A 24213-nucleotide genomic window follows, 5' to 3' on the forward strand; every position below is an offset into this window, starting at 1 on the left:
TATTTTTGTCCCCAGCTCCTACTGCAGCTTTCTACACCTTCATTTTCACAAAAAATGTAGAGTGTATAAATGCTCAGCAGACAAACTTACAGTGATTCTGACGCCTGTGGGTAAAACTATAGGGTGTTACCTTTACAAAGACCCCAAACTTGTGTATTTACTACTGAGGGTTCAATAATGGTGATTGTTTTAATTTGGAGAGTTCAGAACAGAGGCAATTTCACCAAAATGACCCGGAAAGCTAAGAGGATTTATTAATCTTTATTTTCAAGACACCATTTTACCGATCTATCCCTGTTTTCACCTCCACCTGTACACGCCCACTGTGACACGCCCACTGTGACGTATGCGCTTCCTTTTCCTGTATTATTTTTTTAATCGATGATACTTGCGGGATTTGGCAGCGTCGTGTCGTCATTTTGGTACATATGAAAAAAAAATGGGCTGCTCTCGTGTAATGTGCAGATATCCACAGGGGGCGCCGACAGCATATTGTGATGACATTTACCGTGACGTCAACTCCCAGTTTTCTAACCTCCAAGTCAGCGGATTTGCTTCTTTTATTAAATCAATATTGAGATTTAAATTGACCAAATTATAACATAATGATCCACAGATGTCAGAGATTATATCTGTAAAGAGACTCAAGAACAATCGGTCTGATGTGTCTTAGGTACACATCAGGTACACAACACAGGTCTGTACAGAAGAAACTAAAGTTCAACTATATCAGAAGATTAAATGAACCTAATGAGACTTCATCTGAGCTCATCATCTCAAAGGGCTTTGCACAGTCAGGCTGAAACTCACTCATTTGTCTTTTTCTTTTGTTTCTAGACAAAAAAAAGGATTTAATCAAAAACACAATTTGTTTCCTCATGTCATGTATCAAGACGATTGTTTAATTGACCATTCAATTACTTTTAGTTTGATGTTTTTAATTATAGTTTGAAACAGAGGAGCCTGGTATATAAGAGTGTGTGGTTTAAATAACACGCCACATCTGAGACAGACTGAAATCTGAACTTTAGACTAATCCAAGAATCACAGGCATTTCAGAACATGTTTGTAGAGGGTGAAATAGAGGGTTAACAACTTTTACACAGAATGGAGACACAGGGAGGGCATCTGAAAATGTGTTTCATTTGCCTCTAGTTAAACCCAGAGACACATTTCAGATCTGAGCCAGAATCTTCAACATCTCGACAGGTACGAAGCTCTGGAAAAGGAATGGCTCAAAGTTTAAGAGAAGACACCACTGAGACATGTTTTAATCAGGCTGAAATTAGACTGAAGCAAACACTTTATAAATCTGAAACTGAATGTGGTGTATAGAGTCTCCTGACACAGTTTTATTTTAAATGTCATATTTGTGTGTAACCTGACGCTGTAAGGACTCAATTTTGTGTAGAGCCCAAAGTCACAACAGCAGTCACTTCAGACGTGTTCAAAAAACTCAATGAAACAGAGATGAGTCACTGAAAGACAAGCAGATTAACTTTCACAAATGATCTTTATAAATATCAGGCGTTTTAAGAAGGAAATAAGCAAACACTCCTCTCACATTTGTGTTTCACTGATGGAACACATCATTTACATAATGTCTGTGTTGTATTTGTAAAACCAGTTTAGCCTGTAGTTTTAACTTTCACTTTGATGCCAAAACCTGAGACTCAGTTCGACCCAATAACACGTCTCAGTGTTTCTGCTCGTGTTCATCATGAAGACTTTTGTGGCACTAATTCTGTTGGGAATCCTAATAAAAGACAGCACATCGAGTGAGTACTCTTTATGTGTTGAGTTCATTTAAGATGGATCTTGTGGTGTTCAGGTTTAACTTAACCCTGCTCCTGTTCTGATACGTGGAGTCACAGTTGTTTTTCTTTCTCTGTCCTTTCTCTCACTTTAACTGTGTGATCAGTTTTACAGAAGAGAAAACTTCATCTGGATTCACAATGTTTCAGCTTTAAGTTATAAACCAAAACAAGACTTTCTGTATGGAACAGTTACAGCAGTAAACAGCAGAGTGAGATCTGGTTTAGTCCTGTCTTATATAACACATTTATTACACACTGAGACTTTACTTAGCAACACATGATGGATGTTTATTCTGCATTCTTATTGGTTTAAACATGATTCAATGAAAAAGACAATCATTTATTTGTATTGATGTTTACATATATTTACTGAAATTTAAACAAAATACACTTTAACATTTTTGCATTGACTTTATCTTTGACGTAAATGGCTGGAACTGGATCTAATTTTTTAAAAGACCCGAATCTCTTTCTTTCAATTTAAATGCATTTTTATACAAACACTGAACCAACACGAGGATCATCACAGAAGCAGAGCAGTGTGGCGTCATTTGTCTGTCTTTAAGTTGAGAGCGCTTAGACCAGTCAATGACATTTTCACTGAGGGCCACATCAGCAAAATGGCTGTCCTCAAAGGGCCAGATGTAAAATAAATGTAACTACCTTTTTCACTTTTAACAGTTTCTGTATTTATTACTTATTCAAGTTACAAATCTTGCATATTCATTTGCATAGATGTAAAAATATGTCTGTGTAACGGCATGTCTCTTGATAAAATGACATGTTAAGACCGTCATTCCTTTTAATTTACCCTGTCGAGGGCCACATATAATGATGTGGAGGGCCACATTTGGCCCGCGGGCCTTGAGTTTGACTCATGTGGCTTAGACAGAAATCGAGGGCGCGGTAACTAAAACAGTGAACAGTGAAAATGTGAAAGCGAGTGAACATGTGCCTGAACATGTGCCCAGTGTTGGTGTCTCCGCTCACTCTTTACCCTCCAGCACCCTCTCTCTTTCTGCCTGCGCCCGCTCGTTTTTTGTTTTTTTTTTCTTCAAGGGAAATATCTCATCAAAACAAGACTTGAACAGACGATCACAGATACTATCTCAAAATCACATGATGGTTTCATGAAATTACATTATAGTTTCATTTTAGAACATGAAACAAAATGATCATGAAATGATGTGATATGTAAAACGAGGGACGACAGTAGAAGATCTATCCACTTTTGAGCGTTTGTGCAGTGAGACAGAGGCTATGCCTTAGATAGTATCATGTCAGAACGAGACACTGCTGATGTTTGTTTAGTTCAGATTTGTCAGTTGTACACTGATATTAAATTGTACAGATTGTAAAATTACAAATTCTGCGATAAAGAATAAACTGATGTTTGGGTTTTCCCTGATGGTCCAAATCGACTCAATTCAATTTTAATTCAATTTATTTTTGTAAAAGCCAAAATCACAACAGCAGTTGCCTCTTAGGGTTGAACATGAGGTTTGATACATGTCAGAATGTTTGTTTCTGGTGTAAGTGTCAAAGACGACCAAGAGTCTGAAACATAAAGTCAGAAGGTTTAATGAGTTCCACAGGTAAAGTGAACGATGAAGCAACGGACTCTCCAGAAAGGACAGAAGAGAGTCCTGAGAGGTGACAGCTTTTAGACTCTCAACCTCTCTAAATCTGTGATCGTCTGTTCAAGTCTTTTGATGATGTATTTATGGTGAAAAAAAAGAAGAAAAAACACAGGCAGAAAGACAGAGGGCGCTGGAGAGTAAACAGGAGACACCGGGCGCAGTCAGGCACATGTTCGCTCGCTTTTAATTATTATTAGTGTAACATTTAATTTAAATGATTCATAATTCCAAAGATTAAAAACAGTCCTACTCTCAGTTTGAACCATTTTAAACACATCTGAGGGTCATTTCTCTCTGTGATTAGTTTGTTGTTAAATGAGTTTTCACATTGGCTTCTGTCGTATAAATAAATATAAAGAGCCAGTCTTTTAGGCGACTCTTTGACATGAGCGGATCCTAAAGATTCAGATCCCATGAAAGAGCCGCCAGTCCCATCACTAAAGTCCATTCTGCATTCTTACTGGTTTAAACATGAATGAATAAAATAACTATATAAAACTCTGAACTTTAAAGCAGTAAAGACCTCACCCTCCATCAGGGAAATATCTGAATCACACAATAGAGTTTGACACATTAACTCAGAACAGATTAGATTCATCACATCCTCTGACAGTGAGAGAAGTCTTTCTGATTTACACAGACCTGCCTCAGCTTTACCTTTAACATCATGTTCCTGCATCACTGCTCATGTTGTTTGGGAGCAGCTTCTTTTAGTTTGATTTATTTGTTTTCATCTTTACTGAAATATTCATAAAATACATTTATTTTACATTTAGGACTGATCTAATCTTCTCCCCACAGTGATCCACACTCTGAGAATATTTGAAACATCTTCGTCTCAAGTTCCAAACTTCCCAGAGTATGTTGCAGTCGCTGTGGTGAATGGTCTGGAGGTGATACGCTGGGACAGTGAGACCAGGAGATTTGAGCCCAAACAGGAGTGGATGAACAGAGTGACAGAGGACGACCCAATGTTCTGGGACTGGACCACTCAGCTCTGTGTGATTGGTCTTCAGATAGGGAAAGTCCGCATAGAGATTGTAAAACGACTCTTCAACCAGACTGAAGGTTTGACACTTTGACTTTGACACAATGAACAGAGATAATGTTTTTCTATAAAGTTATAAAAGGACAAACTTTGGCACTTACACTGTACTGTCCTGTGCAATTTTAACCAGTGTTTTACCAGAGCTTAAAGTACAACAGTAAACATTGTCATATTGATTTTATGATCTTAAAATGTAATTACATAAACACAATAAATATGAGCTTCATTTTTTTTCTGAAATGAGACTCTTTCAATCCTACAACATAAACAGACTCAGGTCCTGATGTTTGTGTTCCAGGTGCTCACATTTGGCAGCGGATGTACGGCTGTGACTGGGACGATGAGACTGATGACATCACTGTGTATATTCAGTACGCCTTTGATGGACAGGACTTTCTTTCTCTGGACCTGAGCACAGAGTCCTGGGTCGCTGCTAAATCTGAGGCTTTTATTATCAAACTGAAGTTTGAGAGCAGTGGACGAGCTCAGATTTACAAACAAAACATCCGCAAAGTCTGCACTGTGGGGCTGAAGAACTATGTGCGCTATGGAGAGAAAAGTCTGAAGAGAACAGGTGAGAAGAGACATACATGTAAAATTAAAACTGCAAGCAGTGATAAAGGGCTCTCACGAGTGGGAGGGCTGCCAATCCTGGCCTGACGTGATTATACTGAGGACTGTAATATGCAGTAGCTTGAATGCTGGCGAGCATTTACTGCAGAGTGTTGGATCAAGAATGGAATATGTTCAGGTAAGTTTGAAGAATAGGGGAGTCCACATTCAGGTACTAGTAGAACCTGAATGTGGACTTTTGATGTCCTGAGTTGGTAAGTTGTTAAACGTGAGGTGCCTCCTTGCACATTCATGCTCAGGCCCTAATAAACCAGTGTTTCTCTGGTGTGATTCCTCCTTGACCAGTGAAACAGGAGCATTTCTTTACTTCCTTTTGACTTTTGAATGAACAGAATGGCCTTTGTCAAAAACAGGACATGTCCACTTACCTCCATGACTGTAGTGATTTTATTCAATATTTACATAGTCCTACATATTATATGAATATTTTAGATTTTAAAATACAGAAGTTGATCGCAAGACTGAATAAGACAGAACCCTGAAGCGATTTCACTAGTATGAAACATGTTTGTGAAGTAAGTTCAGTTAAATTAGTTCAGTTAAGTAAGTTCACTAAGTTAAATTATGCTAAATGTATGTTTTGTTTTAGTTTTTTTTCTTACTTCCATGTTATATAAAGTTCCCTCACCAAAATCTAGCGTGTTTGAGTAATTTAGCGATTTCTCTCGGACAGGACTAGAGTTTTCCCCGTGGGCCAAAACACTTTTTTGTGCTGGTCACTGTCAGATCTTTGCAACACCACACAGTCCTGATGTAACGCTTCAGTGGTCCGCTCTTATTCAGCTTTCCCTGGCTGTATACACTCTATCATGAGTTTGCCGTCGCCTCACGCACATGAGGTCCTGGCCCAGTCCTTTATCGCCCGGACCAGCCCAAAGCCAACAGGGCGAGGCTGATGCTAGAGCCCCAGCCTTTTTTAATTGTTGCTGTCAGGGGGAAAGGTCCAGACCAAAAACTCCAAGGCCAATTTCTTCTCCCACTCCAGCCCTGATCCCAGGCCCTATATGAACCCTCCATACAGTGAGCAGTCTGACCCTCTACGCCACACATGGTCCCACAATTCTCCATAAATATACAAAAAACAATATACAAAACTGTACACAGAAACTTGAGAAATCTGATGTGATTGTGATTTAGTGATTTAGCAAAGTTATAAAACATGTTAATATGTTGTTTTGGCAAAAATAGCATTTTCAAAACAATAAAAGGAAACATGGTGATCTAAATATGTTATGTGCTAGCAGTTAAAACCCCATAGATGAAAAATACCTCCTCTTTAAGTTTGTTTATCTCTCCTGTGGTGTTGTGTAGAGCTCCCCCTGGTGTCTCTGCTGCAGAAGTCCTCCTCTTCCCCGGTCACGTGTCACGCCACAGGCTTCTACCCCGATAGAGCCAGGCTGTTCTGGACCAAAGACGGAGACGAGCTGCTGGAGGACGTGGACCCTGGAGAGATCTTGCCCAACGAAGACGGGACCTTCCAGACCAGTGTGTCCCTGGACCTGTCCTCTGTCCCCCCTGAGGACTGGGACAGGTACCACTGTGTGTTCCAGGTGTCTGGGGACAAAAATAAGTATGTGACCAGACTGGACCGGAGCAAGATCAGGACCAATGGTGAGAGGGGGCACTGATGAGACCACAAGTTTGCAGTTTTTAGTCTGTTAGTTCCTCTTCACTCTCTCCTTTAGTCCTCCAGGCCCCGCCCAGTTTAACAGCTCTATTTGAAATGTGGTTGTGGGCGGAGTTTAGGTGTACACAATGTTTAGTTTAATTTCTCTGTCTGAAGTGATGTGTTTGTGAGAGCCAGGAACGAGCGAGATTTAAACAGCAGAATAAAGTTAAATTCTGTCAGCTGGACAATAGTTTTTGAGAGTGAGTGCGTCTGCTCTTTCTTTAGTGATGGAACCTACATGGACGACAGAGTTATACACAGACATTAGATTTAAATACTCCTCCCTCTGGTTACCTGTCATAAATGATCATGTAATAAAAGCTCCCTGATCACCCAAAATGACAGATGTCCAGTTTCGTGTGAAGGATCAGAATCAAACCCCAAACCCAGACTGTGGTGTGACAGTGTGAAGGAGCAGGGAACATCTGTGGAGCTGTTTGCACCAATGAAGCAACTGATATTCAAACTTTTTTGTTTTTCAGCCAAAAATGCTCCGACCTCCATCACTGCTGCTGTGGTCGTTGTGGGAGTCGTCATCGTCGCTGCTGCTGTGGCTCTGTTTGTGATCAGACGAAAGAGAGGTCAGACAGGACTGTGCAATTTATGTCAGAAATATGATCATATTTAATGTTAAAGAGGAGGAATTAAGCAACAAATGTTATAATGTTGTTCCCTCATCAAAAACATGAAGAAGTTTTAGATGTCATCCATGCATGTTTAAGTAATTTAGTGATCTCTCCTGGGCCCTATTCAAACCCTCCTTACAGTTAGCCGCCCACAAGCCACCCATTCTCACACATGACAATCCTCCATAAATAGATAAAAAGATAAAAATGATCTAAATATGTTATTTGTTACAGTTAATACCCCATAGAGGTGCATCATGTTTCTGTGGTACTTCCACATCTTCAGATGAAAATAAATCATCTGCAGTTTCCTTGTGTCTGTTTGACTTTCCTGACTTGAATGTTCTTTTGAGACTCGTCCTTTTTTAAATGAAAATACACAAATTACTTCTTGTCTGTTCTTTACTGTTAACTTTACATATCTGTACAAACATGTAACACATTTTTCTCATTAATAATAGTAATAATAGTTTTACGCTTGAATTGTTTCAATGTTCTTTTTTCAGCACCAAACAACTGTCGACAAGATGCTCAGATGAGACGAAATCTAAATCCTGTTACCCCGGCGACAAACTGTGAGTGCTTTAAAATGTTTAAAAGTGTTGCATTTCATTCAGACAAATTACTCAGTGCATCTGACAGGTTTGAATACTCAAATCAATAAAAACACAGTTTATGTCATTATATTTAAGGTCTGACTCAAAATTTTGCCTAGTTTTTTTGTTTTGGTGAAGTTTATAAATTTAGTTCCAGCTGTAACAGACTTATTCCATAAATGTTACTGAGCAACCATAATGTAAACAAGGGCCAAAACCTGTCCAAATGACACAATACTTCTGATTAGACTAATAAACATGAATGATAACACCTTTATTTTGTCAAATTATTGTTTAAACTGACAGAAAGTGTTTTTCCTAATTTTCCCCTGGATTTTTGTCTGGACTTTTCGGTGCTGATGACACAGAGTAGAGGGATTTCATTTTGGAACTCAGTGATACTTCCTGTATATTGTGTATATGACACTGTCACTCAACTGATGTGAAACTCTGATCAATATTTAGCACAGGTTCTATCCACCAAACCAAGTCAGAATGAGAAAAACAGTCAAACAGGTCAAATGCACTTTAAATGTGAAATGATTTGTCTTGTCATTCTTATGTGTTCTGGATAAATATGTGAATAATTTGAGTTTGTTTGTTTTCAGCTGGGGAAACATCAGGTAAGTGCACATTTCATCTGTCAGTGTTTCATCATGTTCTTAATGTGTTCATATTTTGATCTTCTCCAGATCCAGAGACACAGACACTGAGGCCTGGAGCTCCTGAGGCTGAGTCCACTGAGTAACACTGAACGCCGCTTTATTCCTCTGTTTTGGTGAGAACATTATTGTGGAAAACTGTGTAATGAGACCTATAATGTGTTTAGGAGGTTTTTAATCTGAGTTATCAAGATTATATAAAAGGAAAATGATCTCCCCAAAAATAAAATGTATATTTAAGTCATTTGTTCCAACAATTTAACTAAATCAACCTGTGCATGTTAAAATATAAGGCCTATGTACGACCAATGTACTCAGACTGAATCCTAACAGTAACTAAAGGTTTCAAAAAGCAGTCGACTGGACAAGGCTAACGTCCTAAACATAATCCTAATCTGTGTAATCCACTGTTGTGTAGATTAAATTTCATATTCAGAGCCCTGTGCAATAAACACTTGTTATAAAGTTGTGAAATACCTTGTTCTCACACTCTATAAGAATCATGTCCTGTTTTTGTGTTCACAGGTGAACTTTGTCCTGGATAACACAGTGTTTATAAGTCTATCCATCCATGCATGTTCTTCTGCTTTATCTTTATACTTGAACTCCTCCACTTGAGGCAGGGACTCTCCACCCACCCGCTACACCTTGAAATTCTGTCCATAAAAACAATGAACAGAACCGGTGACAAAGGGCAGCCCTGGGGGAGTCCAACATGCACCAGGAACAGGTCTGACTTACTGCAATGAACACAGCTCCTGCTCCGGTCATACAGGGACCGGACAGCCCTTATCAAATGTCCCTGGACCCTGTACTCACGGAGCACCCCCCAAAGGACACCACGAGTCGAATGCCTTCTCCAGATCCACAAAACACATGTGGACTGGTTGGGCAAACTCCCATGAGCCCCACAACCAGGATGAAAACCAAACTGCTCCTCCTGGATCTGGGGTTCGATTATCGGTCAGATTCTCCTCTCCAGTAACTTGGAATAGACCTTACTGGGAAGGCTGAGGAGTGTGATTCCACTGTTGTTGGAACTCACCCTTCGGTTATAAAGTCCTCTTGAAATTTGTTTACTCATTGGGAGAAATTATCATGTAGAACAACCTTATCCAGAGGTTTTAGAGCTGGTTTTCTGGAATCACTTCACAAACAAACCTGTAAAATCCTAGAACGAAAACCACGACAACACCACCACCTCCATATTCTACAAAAATACAGACTGTTTAACTCTGACATATACAAAGACTGGCCTTTAAATCGACTGGTATATAAAACCCTGAATAACTCTACACCTGCCTCCACCAGGGGGCAGTGTACCACATGAAAATGCAAAACAAACAGCCTTCTATAAAACAATAAAGGAACAATCTCCCAACTGAACTAAAAATTAAACTAAAAACAAACTTCAAGCATTTTCTACAGTTTGTGGAACTTGAACCAAACATCACAAACTAAAATGAAGATGATTTTTGACCTTGTTCTAATTTATCTGCAGTCATTTATTTTATTTATTTATCTTTATTTACACAGGGGGATCCAGTGAGAGCATTTGGACTCTCTTTTTCATGGACGCCCTGTTTAAAATACAATACAAGCAGAAAAACACGAAACAAACAAGTATACAAGTCTATTAAAAACCGGGGCAGGTGTGTGTATAAAAGTTTGTTATCAGATTATTACATTTCAATTTTACGATTGTTTCATCAGTGTATCCAGTTTTGCTTTTCCTTGGAGTGTGTTCCATGTGTTCCGTTTGCTGCTCTGTACAGTGAATCAGTCACTTGTTGATGTCATCCATTTATGTAAATAAATCACTTTGATTTTATTATAGAACATTGAGCATATTATTATTTTTCTATTATGAACTTTTGTGGGACTTGAAATCTTGGGAGTTTGATCAACTAATAATTTGTATTTTAAGAAACAGAAATAAAAATGGTAAAAGGGTTTTGATTTTCATATATTTATTATATGGTGTGGCACTTTTTTCTTTTTTTTTTTTACTTTTAACAATGATCTGCCTTTATTGTGAAAACTTTGTTTTTTGACAAAAGAGGAATGTTTCACCAGGGCATTTGCTCCACCAATGGTTTAGTACGACACCATGTTCTAATGTAGTGTGCTCCTCAGAAACTTCTCTGGAGTTGTGTTTTGTTTCAGTTACATGTTTCAGTCCTGCACATTCAGTCCCCCTGTGCACAGTTTACAACACTGCCCCCCACTGGAATATGTCAGGAAGTTGTAATCGAGTTCTTCTGGGCCTTATGGGCTTCATAAGGACTTATACTTAAATCACACATATTATGGTTCAGAGTTTTTGAGCATGTTGTAGTTGTTCCCCCTCAATTTATTCACCCAAAGTTGTATTTGGAGTGATTCCTGTTTGAATAATCTTTAATCTTTACTTTCAAGACACCATTTTACTGATCTACCCCCATTGATTTTGTATGTCTTCCATTTTCTAATAATTGCTCCCACAGTTGATTTCTTCACACCAAACTGCTTACCTTATTGCAGATTCAGTCTTCAGCCTGGTGCAGGTGTAATTTTGTTTCTAGTGTCCTTTGACAGCTCTTTGGCCTTGACCATAGTGGAGTTTGGAGTCTGACTGTTTGAGGTTGTGGACAGGTGTCTTTTATACTGATAACAAGTCCAAACAGGTGCCATTAATACAGGTAACGAGTGGAGGACAGAGGACCCTCTTAAAGAAGAAGTTACAGGTCTGTGAAAGCCAGAAATCTTGCGTGTTTGTAGGTGACCAAACGCTTATTTTACCGAGGAATTTACCATTTTCACACCAGCTGTGTAAGGAATAGTCACGCCTTTCCTTCTCCGAGTTTGTGCTGCAGTGGATGGTGTGAATCAAACAGCAGGGATTGGTCAGTGTGTGGGGGTTTCCTGAAGACTTCTACCTGCAGACCCCAGTCCTGTCCTGTTGCTCCTGCACAATCTTAGAAGGCCAGTTTGCTCTTGGCCTCTTCCCATGTGAACTTGATTGGATCCACAGCATTAGTGGAGTAACGGGCTTCAGATCTTGAATTTTGAACATTATTGCACATTTACAGGAGGTTTTGTGGGAGGATCCTCAGACAATCCTACACCACATGACCAGCCACACCCTCATCCAGGTTTGTACTGTGTGTTTTTCTCCTGTTTTTGTGTTTTTACTTGTTCTGTGCAGTTTCCTTGGGTGTTTTGAAACGCGCTCATGAGTAAAATGCATTATTATTATTACAATTATTAATAATTTGTTAGAATGTAATTGTTCATCCTCTGTATTTACTTTACTCAAATTAAGGTTGCCGGGTGCAAAAAAGTTTGGGCCAAGTACTCAGAGATAAAATCAGAGCAAAAATAAAGTAAAACAGGAAACAAAAGAGCCCTGAAACAACCTGACAAGCTGCTGGGTCACTACCACAGTCTGTATATACAAACAGACATAGCTAACATGCTAGCCGCCATGTTGCAAATAGGAAGTGAACATCGCACTTCAGGCTTCATCGACTCCGGCTCCAATTCACTTTCTATTGAAAAACCGTCGCCCTTCTCTCTGTAACTGCTGCTGTCAAGCTCATCATTTTGGTCTTAAAATGTTCGTCTTATTTCACTATTTTGAACTGAACATCAATAATGGACAAATCAGGAGCCTTTTTTCCCGCCCCCTGCTTAGGCGTTACCTTCAACAGCCTCGCTCGCCAGTGTAGAACTGACACTTCATACTAAAAATCTGCGGTATCATGTTTTAACCTGACACTATCATGTAATGACCTGATGCCAACTCAAAAATATGCCATAGTTTCATGTTAAAATGTGATGCAAAATTATCATGAAATAACGTCATATGTAAAACAAGGAACAATTCAGGATCAATCCACTTTAGTGTGTTTGTATGAGAGATATAGACTACGCTCCTGATGGTGACACGACTTTAAGTATCAGCAGCAGCAGCAACAGCAACGCCTCTCACCATATCAGCAAAACTGAATGACCAAAAAAGAATAAACAGGATGTAAAGAAGACCACACATTCAAAGAGCAGGAAGTGTGGGCATGAAGACAAATGAGGACACCACAAGTTTTACTGCCATTTTCAGTCCTGGTTCAGTCCTGGTTCAGTCCTGGTTCAGTCCTGGTTTAGTACTGGTTCAGTCCTGGTTCAGTCCTGGTTCAGCCCTGGTTCAGTCCTGGTTTAGTCCTGGTTCAGTCCTGATGATGGCCCTTGGAGCACTGGTCCTGGTCTGGTCTTTGTTCTTTTTAAGTAAGTAACACTGTTTTCTGTGAGATGCTGCTTCAGGTGCTGTTGTGTTATTTATGAATATGAGTCTTTGATGGACGAGCGTGTGAATAACTCAAAATAAATCACATCTTCTTTTAGATTTAAATGTTGAAATGGTCTATACCCTTTGACCTCTGCTGTGGCTTTCCCTGACGCTGAGGAGCAGAGACTTCATCATGAAACTCAGTGAGAGAAGGTCAAGGGTTTGCAGTTGTTCAGATGGAATGTACATGCTGATTTTCTTTGTTCAAAACTGTCCCAGAGGCTCCACTTTTTAAGGAGACTGAGGCTGTTTGAGCCCAAAAAAAAAAAGCCCAAGATCTGTTTTTCTAAAGCTGTTTTGGAGAGTCTTATACACACAGTGTGGCACAGCCTCAGGTCTTTGTCTAATGTAAAACCAAACTTAAAAACTGGTAAATAAAACCATGAAGGTGACTGGCAGGAAAGAGTTTCCTTCTGTTCAGGACATTTGTCTAAACTCTGAGCTCAGATGAACTGTCAGAACCCCTCTCACCTGTTGTGTGGTGAATATGAAACTGTTCCTTTCATGTTTTGGAGCACATCACTTTAAGAGTAACACAAATAAACTCTCATTTGTCACTTCTGTTTCCCTCTTGAACAAATACAGGACTAAAGCAAGACTAAAACCAGACTAAACCAGGACTAAAGCAGGACTAAAACAGGACTAAAGCAGGACTAAAGCAGGACTAAAGCAGGACTAAAACAGGACTAAAACAGGACTGAAGCAGGACTAAAACAGGACTAAAGCAGGACTAAAGCAGGACTAAAGCAGGACTAAAACAGGACTAAAGCTGGACTAAAGCAGGACTAAAGCAGGACTAAAACAGGACTATAACAGGACTAAAACAGGACTGAAGCAGGACTAAAACAGGACTAAAACAGGACTGAAGCAGGACTAAAACAGGACTAAAGCAGGACTAAAGCAGGACTAAAACAGGACTAAAGCAGGACTAAAACAGGACTAAAGCAGGACTAAAGCAGGACTAAAGCAGGACTAAAGCAGGACTGAAGCAGGACTAAAACAGGACTAAAACAGGACTAAAACAGGACTAAAGCAGGACTAAAACAGGACTAAAGCAGGACTAAAGCAGGACTAAAACAGGACTAAAACAGGACTGAAGCAGGACTAAAACAGGACTAAAGCAGGACTAAAGCAGGACTAAAGCAGGACTAAAACAGGACTAAAGCAGGACTAAAACAGGACTAAAGCAGGACTAAAGCAGGACTAAAGCAGGACTAAAGCAGGACTGAAGCAGGACTAAAACAGGACTAAAACAGGACTAAAACAGGACTAAAGCAGGACTAAAGCAGGACTAAAACAGGACTAAAGCAGGACTAAAGCAGGACTAAAGCAGGACTAAAGCAGGACTAAAGCAGGACAAAAACAGAACTAAAACAGGACTAAAACAGGACTAAGCCAGGACTAAAGCAGGACTAAAGCAGGACTAAAGCAGGACTAAAACTGGACTAAAACAGGACTAAAACAGGACTGAAGCAGGACTAAAGCAGGACTAAGCCAGGACTAAAGCAGGACTAAAGCAGGACTAAAGCAGGACTAAAACAGGACTAAAACCGGACTAAACCAGGCCTAAACAAGGACTAAAATGGGACTATAGCAGGATTAAAGCAGGAAAAAAACAGGAATAAACAAGGACTAAAGCAGGACTAATCCAGGAGTTAAGTAGGACTAAACCAGGACTAAAGCAGGACTAAAACAGGACTAAAGCAGGACTAAAACAGGACTAAAGCAGGACTAAAGCAGGACTAAAGCAGGACTAAAGCAGGACTGAAGCAGGACTAAAACAGGACTAAAACAGGACTAAAACAGGACTAAAGCAGGACTAAAGCAGGACTAAAACAGGACTAAAGCAGGACTAAAACAGGACTAAAGCAGGACTAAAGCAGGACTGAAGCAGGACTAAAACAGGACTAAAACAGGACTAAAACAGGACTAAAGCAGGACTAAAACAGGACTAAAGCAGGACTAAAGCAGGACTAAAACAGGACTAAAACAGGACTGAAGCAGGACTAAAACAGGACTAAAGCAGGACTAAAGCAGGACTAAAGCAGGACTAAAACAGGACTAAAGCAGGACTAAAACAGGACTAAAGCAGGACTAAAGCAGGACTAAAGCAGGACTAAAGCAGGACTGAAGCAGGACTGAAGCAGGACTAAAACAGGACTAAAACAGGACTAAAACAGGACTAAAGCAGGACTAAAGCAGGACTAAAACAGGACTAAAGCAGGACTAAAGCAGGACTAAAGCAGGACTAAAGCAGGACAAAAACAGAACTAAAACAGGACTAAAACAGGACTAAGCCAGGACTAAAGCAGGACTAAAGCAGGACTAAAGCAGGACTAAAACTGGACTAAAACAGGACTAAAACAGGACTGAAGCAGGACTAAAGCAGGACTAAGCCAGGACTAAAGCAGGACTAAAGCAGGACTAAAGCAGGACTAAAACAGGACTAAAACCGGACTAAACCAGGCCTAAACAAGGACTAAAATGGGACTATAGCAGGATTAAAGCAGGAAAAAAACAGGAATAAACAAGGACTAAAGCAGGACTAATCCAGGAGTTAAGTAGGACTAAACCAGGACTAAAGCACGTCTAAAAGTTAATCAGACTTTGAGCCCATTTTATGTGTGGTCCTTGTGCAGAACCGTGAGCACTTTCACACAGACCAGCCTGGTCTGTGTGAAGGAGCAGATGGAGCTGTCGTAGTGAACACACTGCTACATTACACTTTATGGTTTAGCTGCAGTCTGTTTGATGGTGTTTATGTTTATTTGTCAGTTTGTGTCGTAACGGGTGTGTGTAGCGGACCAAGGGATGCAGACTCGGGGCAGAATTACAGTATTTATTGTAGACAAGGGACAAAGTACGAACAGAAGGTGATCCGGAGGTGAACAGGTGAGCAGGAACACACGAACACAGGAACACAGGAACCGACAGGAACCGACAGGAACCGACAGGAACCGACAGGCATGACAGGCATGACAGAAACACAGGAATCAAGTGACACGACAGGGATGAAGTGAACACGACAATGATCTCGCCCTGAGTCTCTTCTCCCAGCTCCTCTTATGCACAGGTGTGGTGATTGTGCTGATGGGCTGCAGGTGCGCGCAGGAGGAGCCAGGAGCCCAGCCCAGATCTGGCAGGTGAGGGAGGGAAGGAGCAGGACGGGAGGAAAACCAGGAGCGGACAGTGTGGATCATGACAGTTTGGCTTTGGTCCCACACTCCAGCTTCTTCAGTCTGAGGGAACTGGATCATGTGTGTCTGAGACTCTGTCTCAGCAAAATGTCAAAATAAATGTACATTTGATTAATATTAAAGTTGTTCTAAAGTCAAACAGTCTGATCAGACGGGGCCATAGTGAACATCCTGTTTCCATCACACTCATGAAACCAGCCTGTGGCTTTAAGGAGCCCAACAGTCGCCAATTTGTGTGAAGTTCTTTTGGTCATGTGACCAACAAGTGACATTTTGTGACATGACTTTTGTGTGTGCAGGGCTCATGGCAGAAGACAACAGCTCAGGTAAAGACACACACCAGGATAACCACTCTGCCACAGTAGCACAGGGAGAACATGCACACTCCGCTCAGATCAGGAGTTTAACCCACAACCTCCTGGTGAGAGGGAGGACACAGGATAACCACTCTGACACAGTGTCTGTGTAATCCCTCAGTCGTCCAGGTGGGATCCAAAAACTCTATTGTGTCATGGGACAAACATTTTAGAGTGACATTTGGCGTCTCATCCCAGCGTCTTCTTCATTTTGGTCAGATTACTTCTTCAGTTATGTTTTATTCTGACTTTAAAAATGAGGAAATAGACAGGACTGTCCTCCTTCCGTCTCCTGACAGTCTTTTCACTACAAACTGAATCAAAACAGATTATTCCTAAAATCTCAGAGCTCCTTTGTGGGCCAAATTAGACACGCTGGAGGGCCAAGTTCGGCCCGTGGGCCACACTTTGGTCACCCCGCTCTGAAACTTTTGTTCTGTTGACAAAATTGAATATTTGTTTTACTCTATGCGGAGCTTCACTGCTCAGGTAAAGGGGCGGGGCTTCACTGCTCAGGTAAAGGGGCGGGGCCTCACTCTGTCTCTTGTCTGTTCAGAGCTCAGGCTGGTGGGAGGGGCCAGTCGCTGTGCTGGGACTGTGGAGGTGAGACACAGAGGAGAGTGGAGACGGGTGGAGTCCTTTGGGTTCCTGGAGCACACAGCTGCTGTGTGCAGAGACCTGGACTGTGGCTCTGCTGTTTATGGAGAAAAGAGACGTGATTTTCCACAGAGTCCAGTGTGGAGAGTCAATTCTGACTGTGTGAAGAAGTCTGCAGTGAGAGAATGTGTCGACGAATCATTCTCCTTTTCCTCTTACTGGGGTCTGGAGGTGAAGTGTTCAGGTAAAAGTCTGATCTCACATTTTTATGTTTCTCAGATGTTTTTTTTTTTCAAGTGTCTCGCATCACACACAGACACACACACACGCACACCCCAACACACATATACATATATAGTCACACATAAACAGAAACACACACATACACGCACACATAAAAAAATGCACACATGTATACACACATACACAAAGACATACACAAACTCAAAGAAACATACACACATATACACACACAAACACATGTACATTCACACACATATACACACTCACATACACACAGACACACACATACATACATACACACACAGAAAACACACAAACACACACACTTACACAAAAAAAACACATACTTTGAAAAACTACAGAGAGATTCACTTCTCACATGTGAACCAGGACTGAACCAGGACTAAACCAGGACTAAACCAGGACTAAACCAGGACTAAACCAGGACTAAACCAGGACTGAACCAGGACTGAACCAGGACTAAACCAGGACTGAACCAGGACTGAACCAGGACTGAACCAGGACTAAACCAGGACTAAACCAGGACTAAACCAGGACTAAACCAGGACTAAAACAGAACTAAATCAGGACTAAAGCAGGACTGAACCAGGACTGAACCAGGACTGAACCAGGACTAAAACAGAACTAAATCAGGACTAAAGCAGGACTGAACCAGGACTGAACCAGGACTAAACCAGGACTGAACCAGGACTAAAACAGAACTAAATCAGGACTAAACCAGGACTAAACCAGGACTAAACCAGGACAAACCAGGACTAAACCAGGACTAAACCAGGACTAAAACAGAACTAAATCAGGACTAAAGCAGGACTGAACCAGGACTGAACCAGGACTAAACCAGAACTGAACCAGCACTAAACCAGGACTAAACCAGGAGGATTGCGCCAGGTCAGAGTGATGATGTCACAGTCCTGTGTGTGTCCTATTGGCTCAGAGTGATGATGTCACACATGTGTGTCCACAGACTCGGTGCGTCTGGTCTCGGGGCCCAGTCTGTGCTCAGGATCAGTGCAGATCTGGGACCAGTCCTGGACCTGGGTCTGTGAAGGGGCCTTGGACCAGCAGGGGGCAGAGGTGCTGTGCAGGGAGCTGGGCTGTGGGGCTCCTTCTCTCCTCCAGGGGGCGCTCTCTCCTCTGAAGCAGAAGTTCCAGTGTGAGGGCCATGAGTCTGCTCTGATGGACTGTCCCCGCTCTGGCTCAGAGACCTGCTCCTCTGGAGCCGCTGTCAACCTCACCTGCTCAGGTAAAGGGGCGGGGCCTCACTGCTCAGGTAAAGGGGCGGGGCCTCACTGCTCAGGTAAAGGGGCGGGGCTTCACTGCTCAGGTAAAGGGGCGGGGCTCACTCTGTCTCTTGTCTGTTCAGAGCCGCTCAGGCTGGTGGGAGGGGCCAGTCGCTGTGCTGGGACTGTGGAGGTGAGACACAGAGAAGAGTGGAGACGGGTGGGGCCATCTAGTTTCTGGTCCCTGGAGGACACAGCTGCTGTGTGCAGAGACCTGGACTGTGGCTCTTTTGTTTATGGAGAAGAGAGAGAGGATTTTCCACAGAGTCCAGTTTGGTGGGTCGATTCTGACTGTGTGAAGACGTCTGCAGTGAGAGAATGTGTCTTTGATTCAGACTCTTCCTCTTCCTGGGGTCTGAAGGTGAAGTGTTCAGGTAAAAGTCTGATTTCACATTTTTATATTTTCAAGTGTCTCTCATCACACACACATTAGTCTCTCTCCACACAAACACGCAGTCATAGTAGAAGGGCGGGATCAGAGGTGTCATTGCGCCCTCTGCTGGACAGGTCCTTCTTATTATAACTTATTATAAAGCATTGAGTGGTTCATAATGTCAGACTTTAGACTCACTACAGTTTAAATTCAAATGGGTCATGTTCACGTTTAGGATTTGATGATGTCATGATGTTTCAGATGGAGGGCGGGGCCTGTAGAACTCGATAAAACTCTATAAACTCTATGGGAGACTTACTATTTTAAAACAAATGTCCAAACCTCTGCTCTACAAATGTTGAACCTTTTCATTATTAGTTTGGGATCGACTCCACAGATTGTCACATTAATCTTATGATTTAAAGTCGTTTCATCTGAGCACGATCACGTCTTTGAGCTTGAATAATGGCTCCACTTTATGAAGATATTGGGAAAAAATTATTTAACTTTTGTTTATTTAAACTGACAGAGAAGACGAGGAACTTAGGGCCAGTTTTATAAAAAAATAAAAATTAAAAAAGCCTAATATCTCACTGCATGTTCTCTCTCACTCCAGATCCTCCCTCTCCTCCTCCCTCCTCTCCTCCTCCCTCCTCTCCTCCTCCCTCCTCTCCCTCTCTGTGGATGCTGTGGCTAGTGCGCCCTCTGCTGGTGTCCAGTCCGTACGCCGTGTGCACTGTGCTGCTGGTGCTGATCTACAGGGGGCAGCGTCGCACAGGTAACCCCACAGTCTGAGATGTTCTGACCTAAACTAAAGAATGAACCCACACCAGGTCCTCCAGGTCCTCCAAGCGCTGGGACAACAGCCTTTTTGGTGCAGTTTTTGGATCTCCACTGAGGGGAGGAGCCTGTGTTCTGCTCACATCATCTACATTTATCAGGGAATAGAAACACATTTGTCTGTTAAAATACTAAAACACTATTGTGATTCTTGCACATTTTTTGGCAACTTTTCTCTGACACTTTTGAGGCACAAACAGTGAACGGCTCCCCCAGAGTGTGACGTATCCTCTACTATCAGCCAATAGCACATCTGGAAATATTCTCGTGCTGACTCAAGCCCCGCCCACCTGTTCTTCAGCTTTTGCCGCGCTCCAAACCATGAGCGAAGGTGAGCTCTGTGAGGCGTGGTCCAAAAGTGAGCAGTTGCTTCAGCACATTTCATGATTACTATGTGTTTTGAGACTCATATTGTGTCTCTACAACGGATAACACGATAAACAAAACCAAAAGTGCCACGAAAGAAGGAAACCAACCAAAAGCATTGTTAATTTTAAATCATCTATAAACATGTCGCTGTTATGTTGGCCTAAAGTTTATAGCTTTGTTTTCTGCATGAAGTCGATCTCCAGCCTCTGTGTGTTTGTGTTTTTGAACAGCCGTGTGGTGCTGCGCTCTGATTGGTCACGCTCAAAATCACAGGCGTATTATTGGTTCACAGTCGTGGCGTCTGCCTGAAAAACTGGACAGATAAAAGTGTGAATTTGGTGAAAATGTGCAAGAATCTGGAGTGGAGGCAAAGCGGGTCTGGTTGAGTGAAATATATTGTACTTATATATGTAATTCTCCTCCCTGGATGTTAAACTTTGTTAGACAGACACGCTGCTAGCATACAGGCTAACACACGGGCTAACACACGGGTAACACACGGGCTAACACACGGGCTAACGCACAGGCTAACACACAGGCTAACACACAGGCTAACACACAGGCTAACACACAGGCTAATACATTTTGAATTTGTAAGTACAGAGCAGGGGGCGGGGATAGGGGGTAGGTGAAAACAGACTCTACTGAGCACTCAAGCCTCAGTTGCAGGACAAACTCAAACATGAATCGCTCTAAATAAAAGCTCAAATGTTTTCCCCCTGCTGGATAAAAGAGGTATTACACAGACACAGGTTTCAGGTCACTGGGGGGCAGTGTGGAGCAGAGAGGGGCTGTGGGAGGGCATCTGAACACAACCCCAGTTTGGGCTAATTGCTTGTCTTGACTCCGCCCACAGGAAGTGCACATGTCGTTTCCATGGAGACGGGCCAGCAGGAGGAGGAGTATGATGACATCGCCGCTGAGGTCACCACCGAGCACAGCTTCTGAGCCAATCACAGCTCTGCTTTCATCTTTAAATGAGTCTGACATTTTAATTAAAACTTAAGAAATATGTGAATAAAATATAGTGTTAAGATTCACTTTATTTGGTACTTTTTAAATGTCTTGCACCTGCTTGTTTCCACATATTTTAATAAAATGTGACTTCAAAGCTGCTCTTGAGTTCTGTCTATATCTAATTTCAATCAGGAAGTGCACTGTTAGCATGCTAACTCGCCTACTCTCGAGTAGCCGAATAAAAATCCCTCCTGTTTGAAACTCTGTGGTATTTCTCTAAATGATTCACAAAACTCTGATGTTTCTAAATCTGTGTTTTTGATTAAAGTAAAGTTCCGTTCATAAAGTCCCTGTAATGGCGTCCGCAGTGTCACTGTTTTCTGTGTCTGTGTGTTTTATTGCTCCTGTCTGCAGTCCTCACGTTTACACTTTGTACTGTTTAAATAAACTCAACCTCTGCAGGATTTTCTCCACTGGTTTTCTTCAGAAACGGTTTAAACGACCAGCAGAGGGCAGCAGAGAGCAGCTCAGGGCTCAAATAAACACAGATGCCCTCCCGTAGGTCCCCAGAGGCGTTTTACATTTACTGAAGTATTAAAGAGGAGGTATTTAGTTCTGTGGGGTATTCAAGGGTCCTTGTGTTGTTCCTGCTCTTAGTCCTGATCTTAGTCCTGGTTTCAGTCCTGGTTTCAGTCCTGGTTTCAGTCCTGGTCTGGACTGGTCTGGGTCTTTTGCAGCTTCAGTCTCAGACCTGATCGTCAAAGTCCTGCTCATTCAACTGTTGAGGCTCCTCTACATCCATCCACTGAACTACGACTACTGCAAGGAACTGGACCTTTAGACCCAGAGTAGACCCGGTTTAGCCCCAGTTTAATCCTGGGTTAGTTCTGCTTGTTGAGGACGCAAACCATCCTCAACAACAGCAGACACCCACTGCACGAGACTGTGTCAGCTCAGAGAAGCAGCCACAGTACCAGGCTTCTCTCGCTGCACTGTAGAACTGAGAGGTTCAGTAGATCAGCCATTCCTGCTGCTATAAGACTGTATAACAGCTCTTGTTGATCAGGTGCACTTTATTATCTTATCTTTGTATTCTTTGTGATTTTATACCTGTGTGCAATTTCTGTTGTGTCTCTGTTTTGCTGCTGGACAGGTGAATTTCCCTGGCTGGGGATTAATAAAGTCTGTCTGTCTGTCTATCTGTCTATCTATCTATCTATCTATCTATCTATCTATCTATCTATCTATCTATCTATCTATCTATCTATCTATCTATCTATCTATCTATCTATCTATCTAGTTGCCGATATAGGACAATAGTCCTGGTTTAGACCTGGTTTAGACTTTAAAGTGTGTCAGGACAGGATCGGATGATTCTTGCATTTCCACTTCTTCTGGTGAAAAAAAAAAAAAAAAAAAATCAGTTTTAAGCTGTTTGTGAAAAAAAGATGAAAAAATGTGTTGAAAGTGTCTGGAAGTAGAGAGTCGCACACTGATGACATCACACTGATGACATCGCTCTTATCAAAAATAATCTTAACTTCGATTTAGTCAAAAAAAAAAAAAAAAAAAGTGGTCTAACCTGTCAGGTGTTCAAATACTTATTTGCAGCAGTGACATACAAATAAATTATTTAAAAATCATACAATGTGATTTCCATTTGTTTTCAGATCATGTGTCTCACAGTGGACATGCACCTAAGATGAACATTTCAGACCCTCCATGATTTCTAAGTGGGAGAACTTGTAAAATCACAGGGAGTTCAAATACTTATTTGCCTCACTGTAAAACTTGGTAATAAAAACAATGTGAGGCTTTAAGCAGCAGAATGTAGTTAGTACATTTTGACACAGAAAAAATAAAATAAAATCATACCAAAAATCATAGCACTGACAAATGAAAAGGTATAAACACAAGAACTGTCAGTAGAAGGTTAGCGCCATCTGCTGACAATATGTGGAATGTGCCGTCGTCCATAATAACAATTAACCTTGTTCATACCAGATTGATATGAAAAATACAAAATATCATGCTGATTATTTGAATCCAAGGTTAAATAACAATCTGCCCAGCCACCCCCTGAGCAAACTTTTGTATGGACCATCTTGTCCTACTCAAAGCTCATGACGATAGGTGAGGGTAGGAACATAGACTGATCGGTAAATCGAGAGGTTTGCTTTTAGACTCAACTCCTACTTTAACACAAGTGACCACATCCCTGCAGATGCCGCAATCCACCTGTTAATCTCACACTGACCGTCCCCTTGACAACATCCAACAGGTACAACCAGAAGGAACACAGAGGAACTCATGTAGGAACCTGTCCTACATGAGTCTGTCCTACACGAGTCTGTCCTACACGAGTCTGTCCTTGTCCTACATGAGTCTGTCCTATATGAGACTGTCCTACATGAGTCTGTCCTACATGAGTCTGTCCTACACGAGTCTGTCCTACATGAGACTGTCCTTGTCCTACATGAGTCTGTCCTACATGAGTCCGTCCTACATGAGACTGTCCTACATGAGTCTGTCCTACACAAGTCTGTCCTACATGAGTCTGTCCTGTATGTCCTTGTCCTACATGAGTCTGTCCTTGTCCTACATGAGTCTGACCTACATGAGTTTTTCCTTGTCCTACATGAGTCTGTCCTTGTCTTACATGAGTCTGTCCTACAGGAGACTGTCCTACATGAGTCTGTCCTACATGAGACTGTCCTTGTCCTACATGAGACTGTCCTACATGAGTCTGTCCTACACAAGTCTGTCCTAAATGAGTCTGTCCTACACGAGTCTGTCCTTGTCCTACATGAGTCTGTCCTTGTCCTACATGAGTCTGTCCTTGTCTTACATGAGTCTGTCCTACAGGAGACTGTCCTACACGAGTCTGTCCTACACGAGTCTAACCTACACGAGTCTGTCCTACACGAGTCTGACCTACATGAGTCTGTCCTACACGAGTCTGTCC

General features: G+C 41.8%; 1 protein-coding gene across 2 annotated transcripts; it reads left to right on the forward strand.

The window, feature by feature from the left end:
• Window positions 1-1696: 1696 nt before the first annotated feature.
• On the forward strand, window positions 1697-10225 carry LOC117375710 (major histocompatibility complex class I-related gene protein-like). Of its 2 annotated transcripts, XM_055224303.1 has the most exons (9): window positions 1697-1778; window positions 4259-4525; window positions 4804-5079; window positions 6450-6749; window positions 7290-7388; window positions 7940-8008; window positions 8638-8652; window positions 8722-8807; window positions 9217-10034. In XM_055224303.1, the coding sequence occupies exons 1-8, from the start codon at window positions 1721-1723 to the stop codon at window positions 8775-8777; spliced, it is 1140 nt and encodes a 379-aa protein (XP_055080278.1). In that variant the 5' UTR covers window positions 1697-1720; the 3' UTR covers window positions 8778-8807; window positions 9217-10034. The 2 variants fall into 2 exon arrangements, 1 of the variants encoding a protein (XP_055080278.1); XR_008648811.1 differs by having other exon boundaries at window positions 8638-8807; window positions 9217-10225.
• The last annotated feature ends 13988 nt before the right edge of the window (window positions 10226-24213 follow it).

This window comes from Periophthalmus magnuspinnatus, chromosome 9 (genome assembly GCF_009829125.3).
Source record: "Periophthalmus magnuspinnatus isolate fPerMag1 chromosome 9, fPerMag1.2.pri, whole genome shotgun sequence".
Classification (NCBI taxonomy): domain Eukaryota; kingdom Metazoa; phylum Chordata; class Actinopteri; order Gobiiformes; family Gobiidae; genus Periophthalmus; species Periophthalmus magnuspinnatus.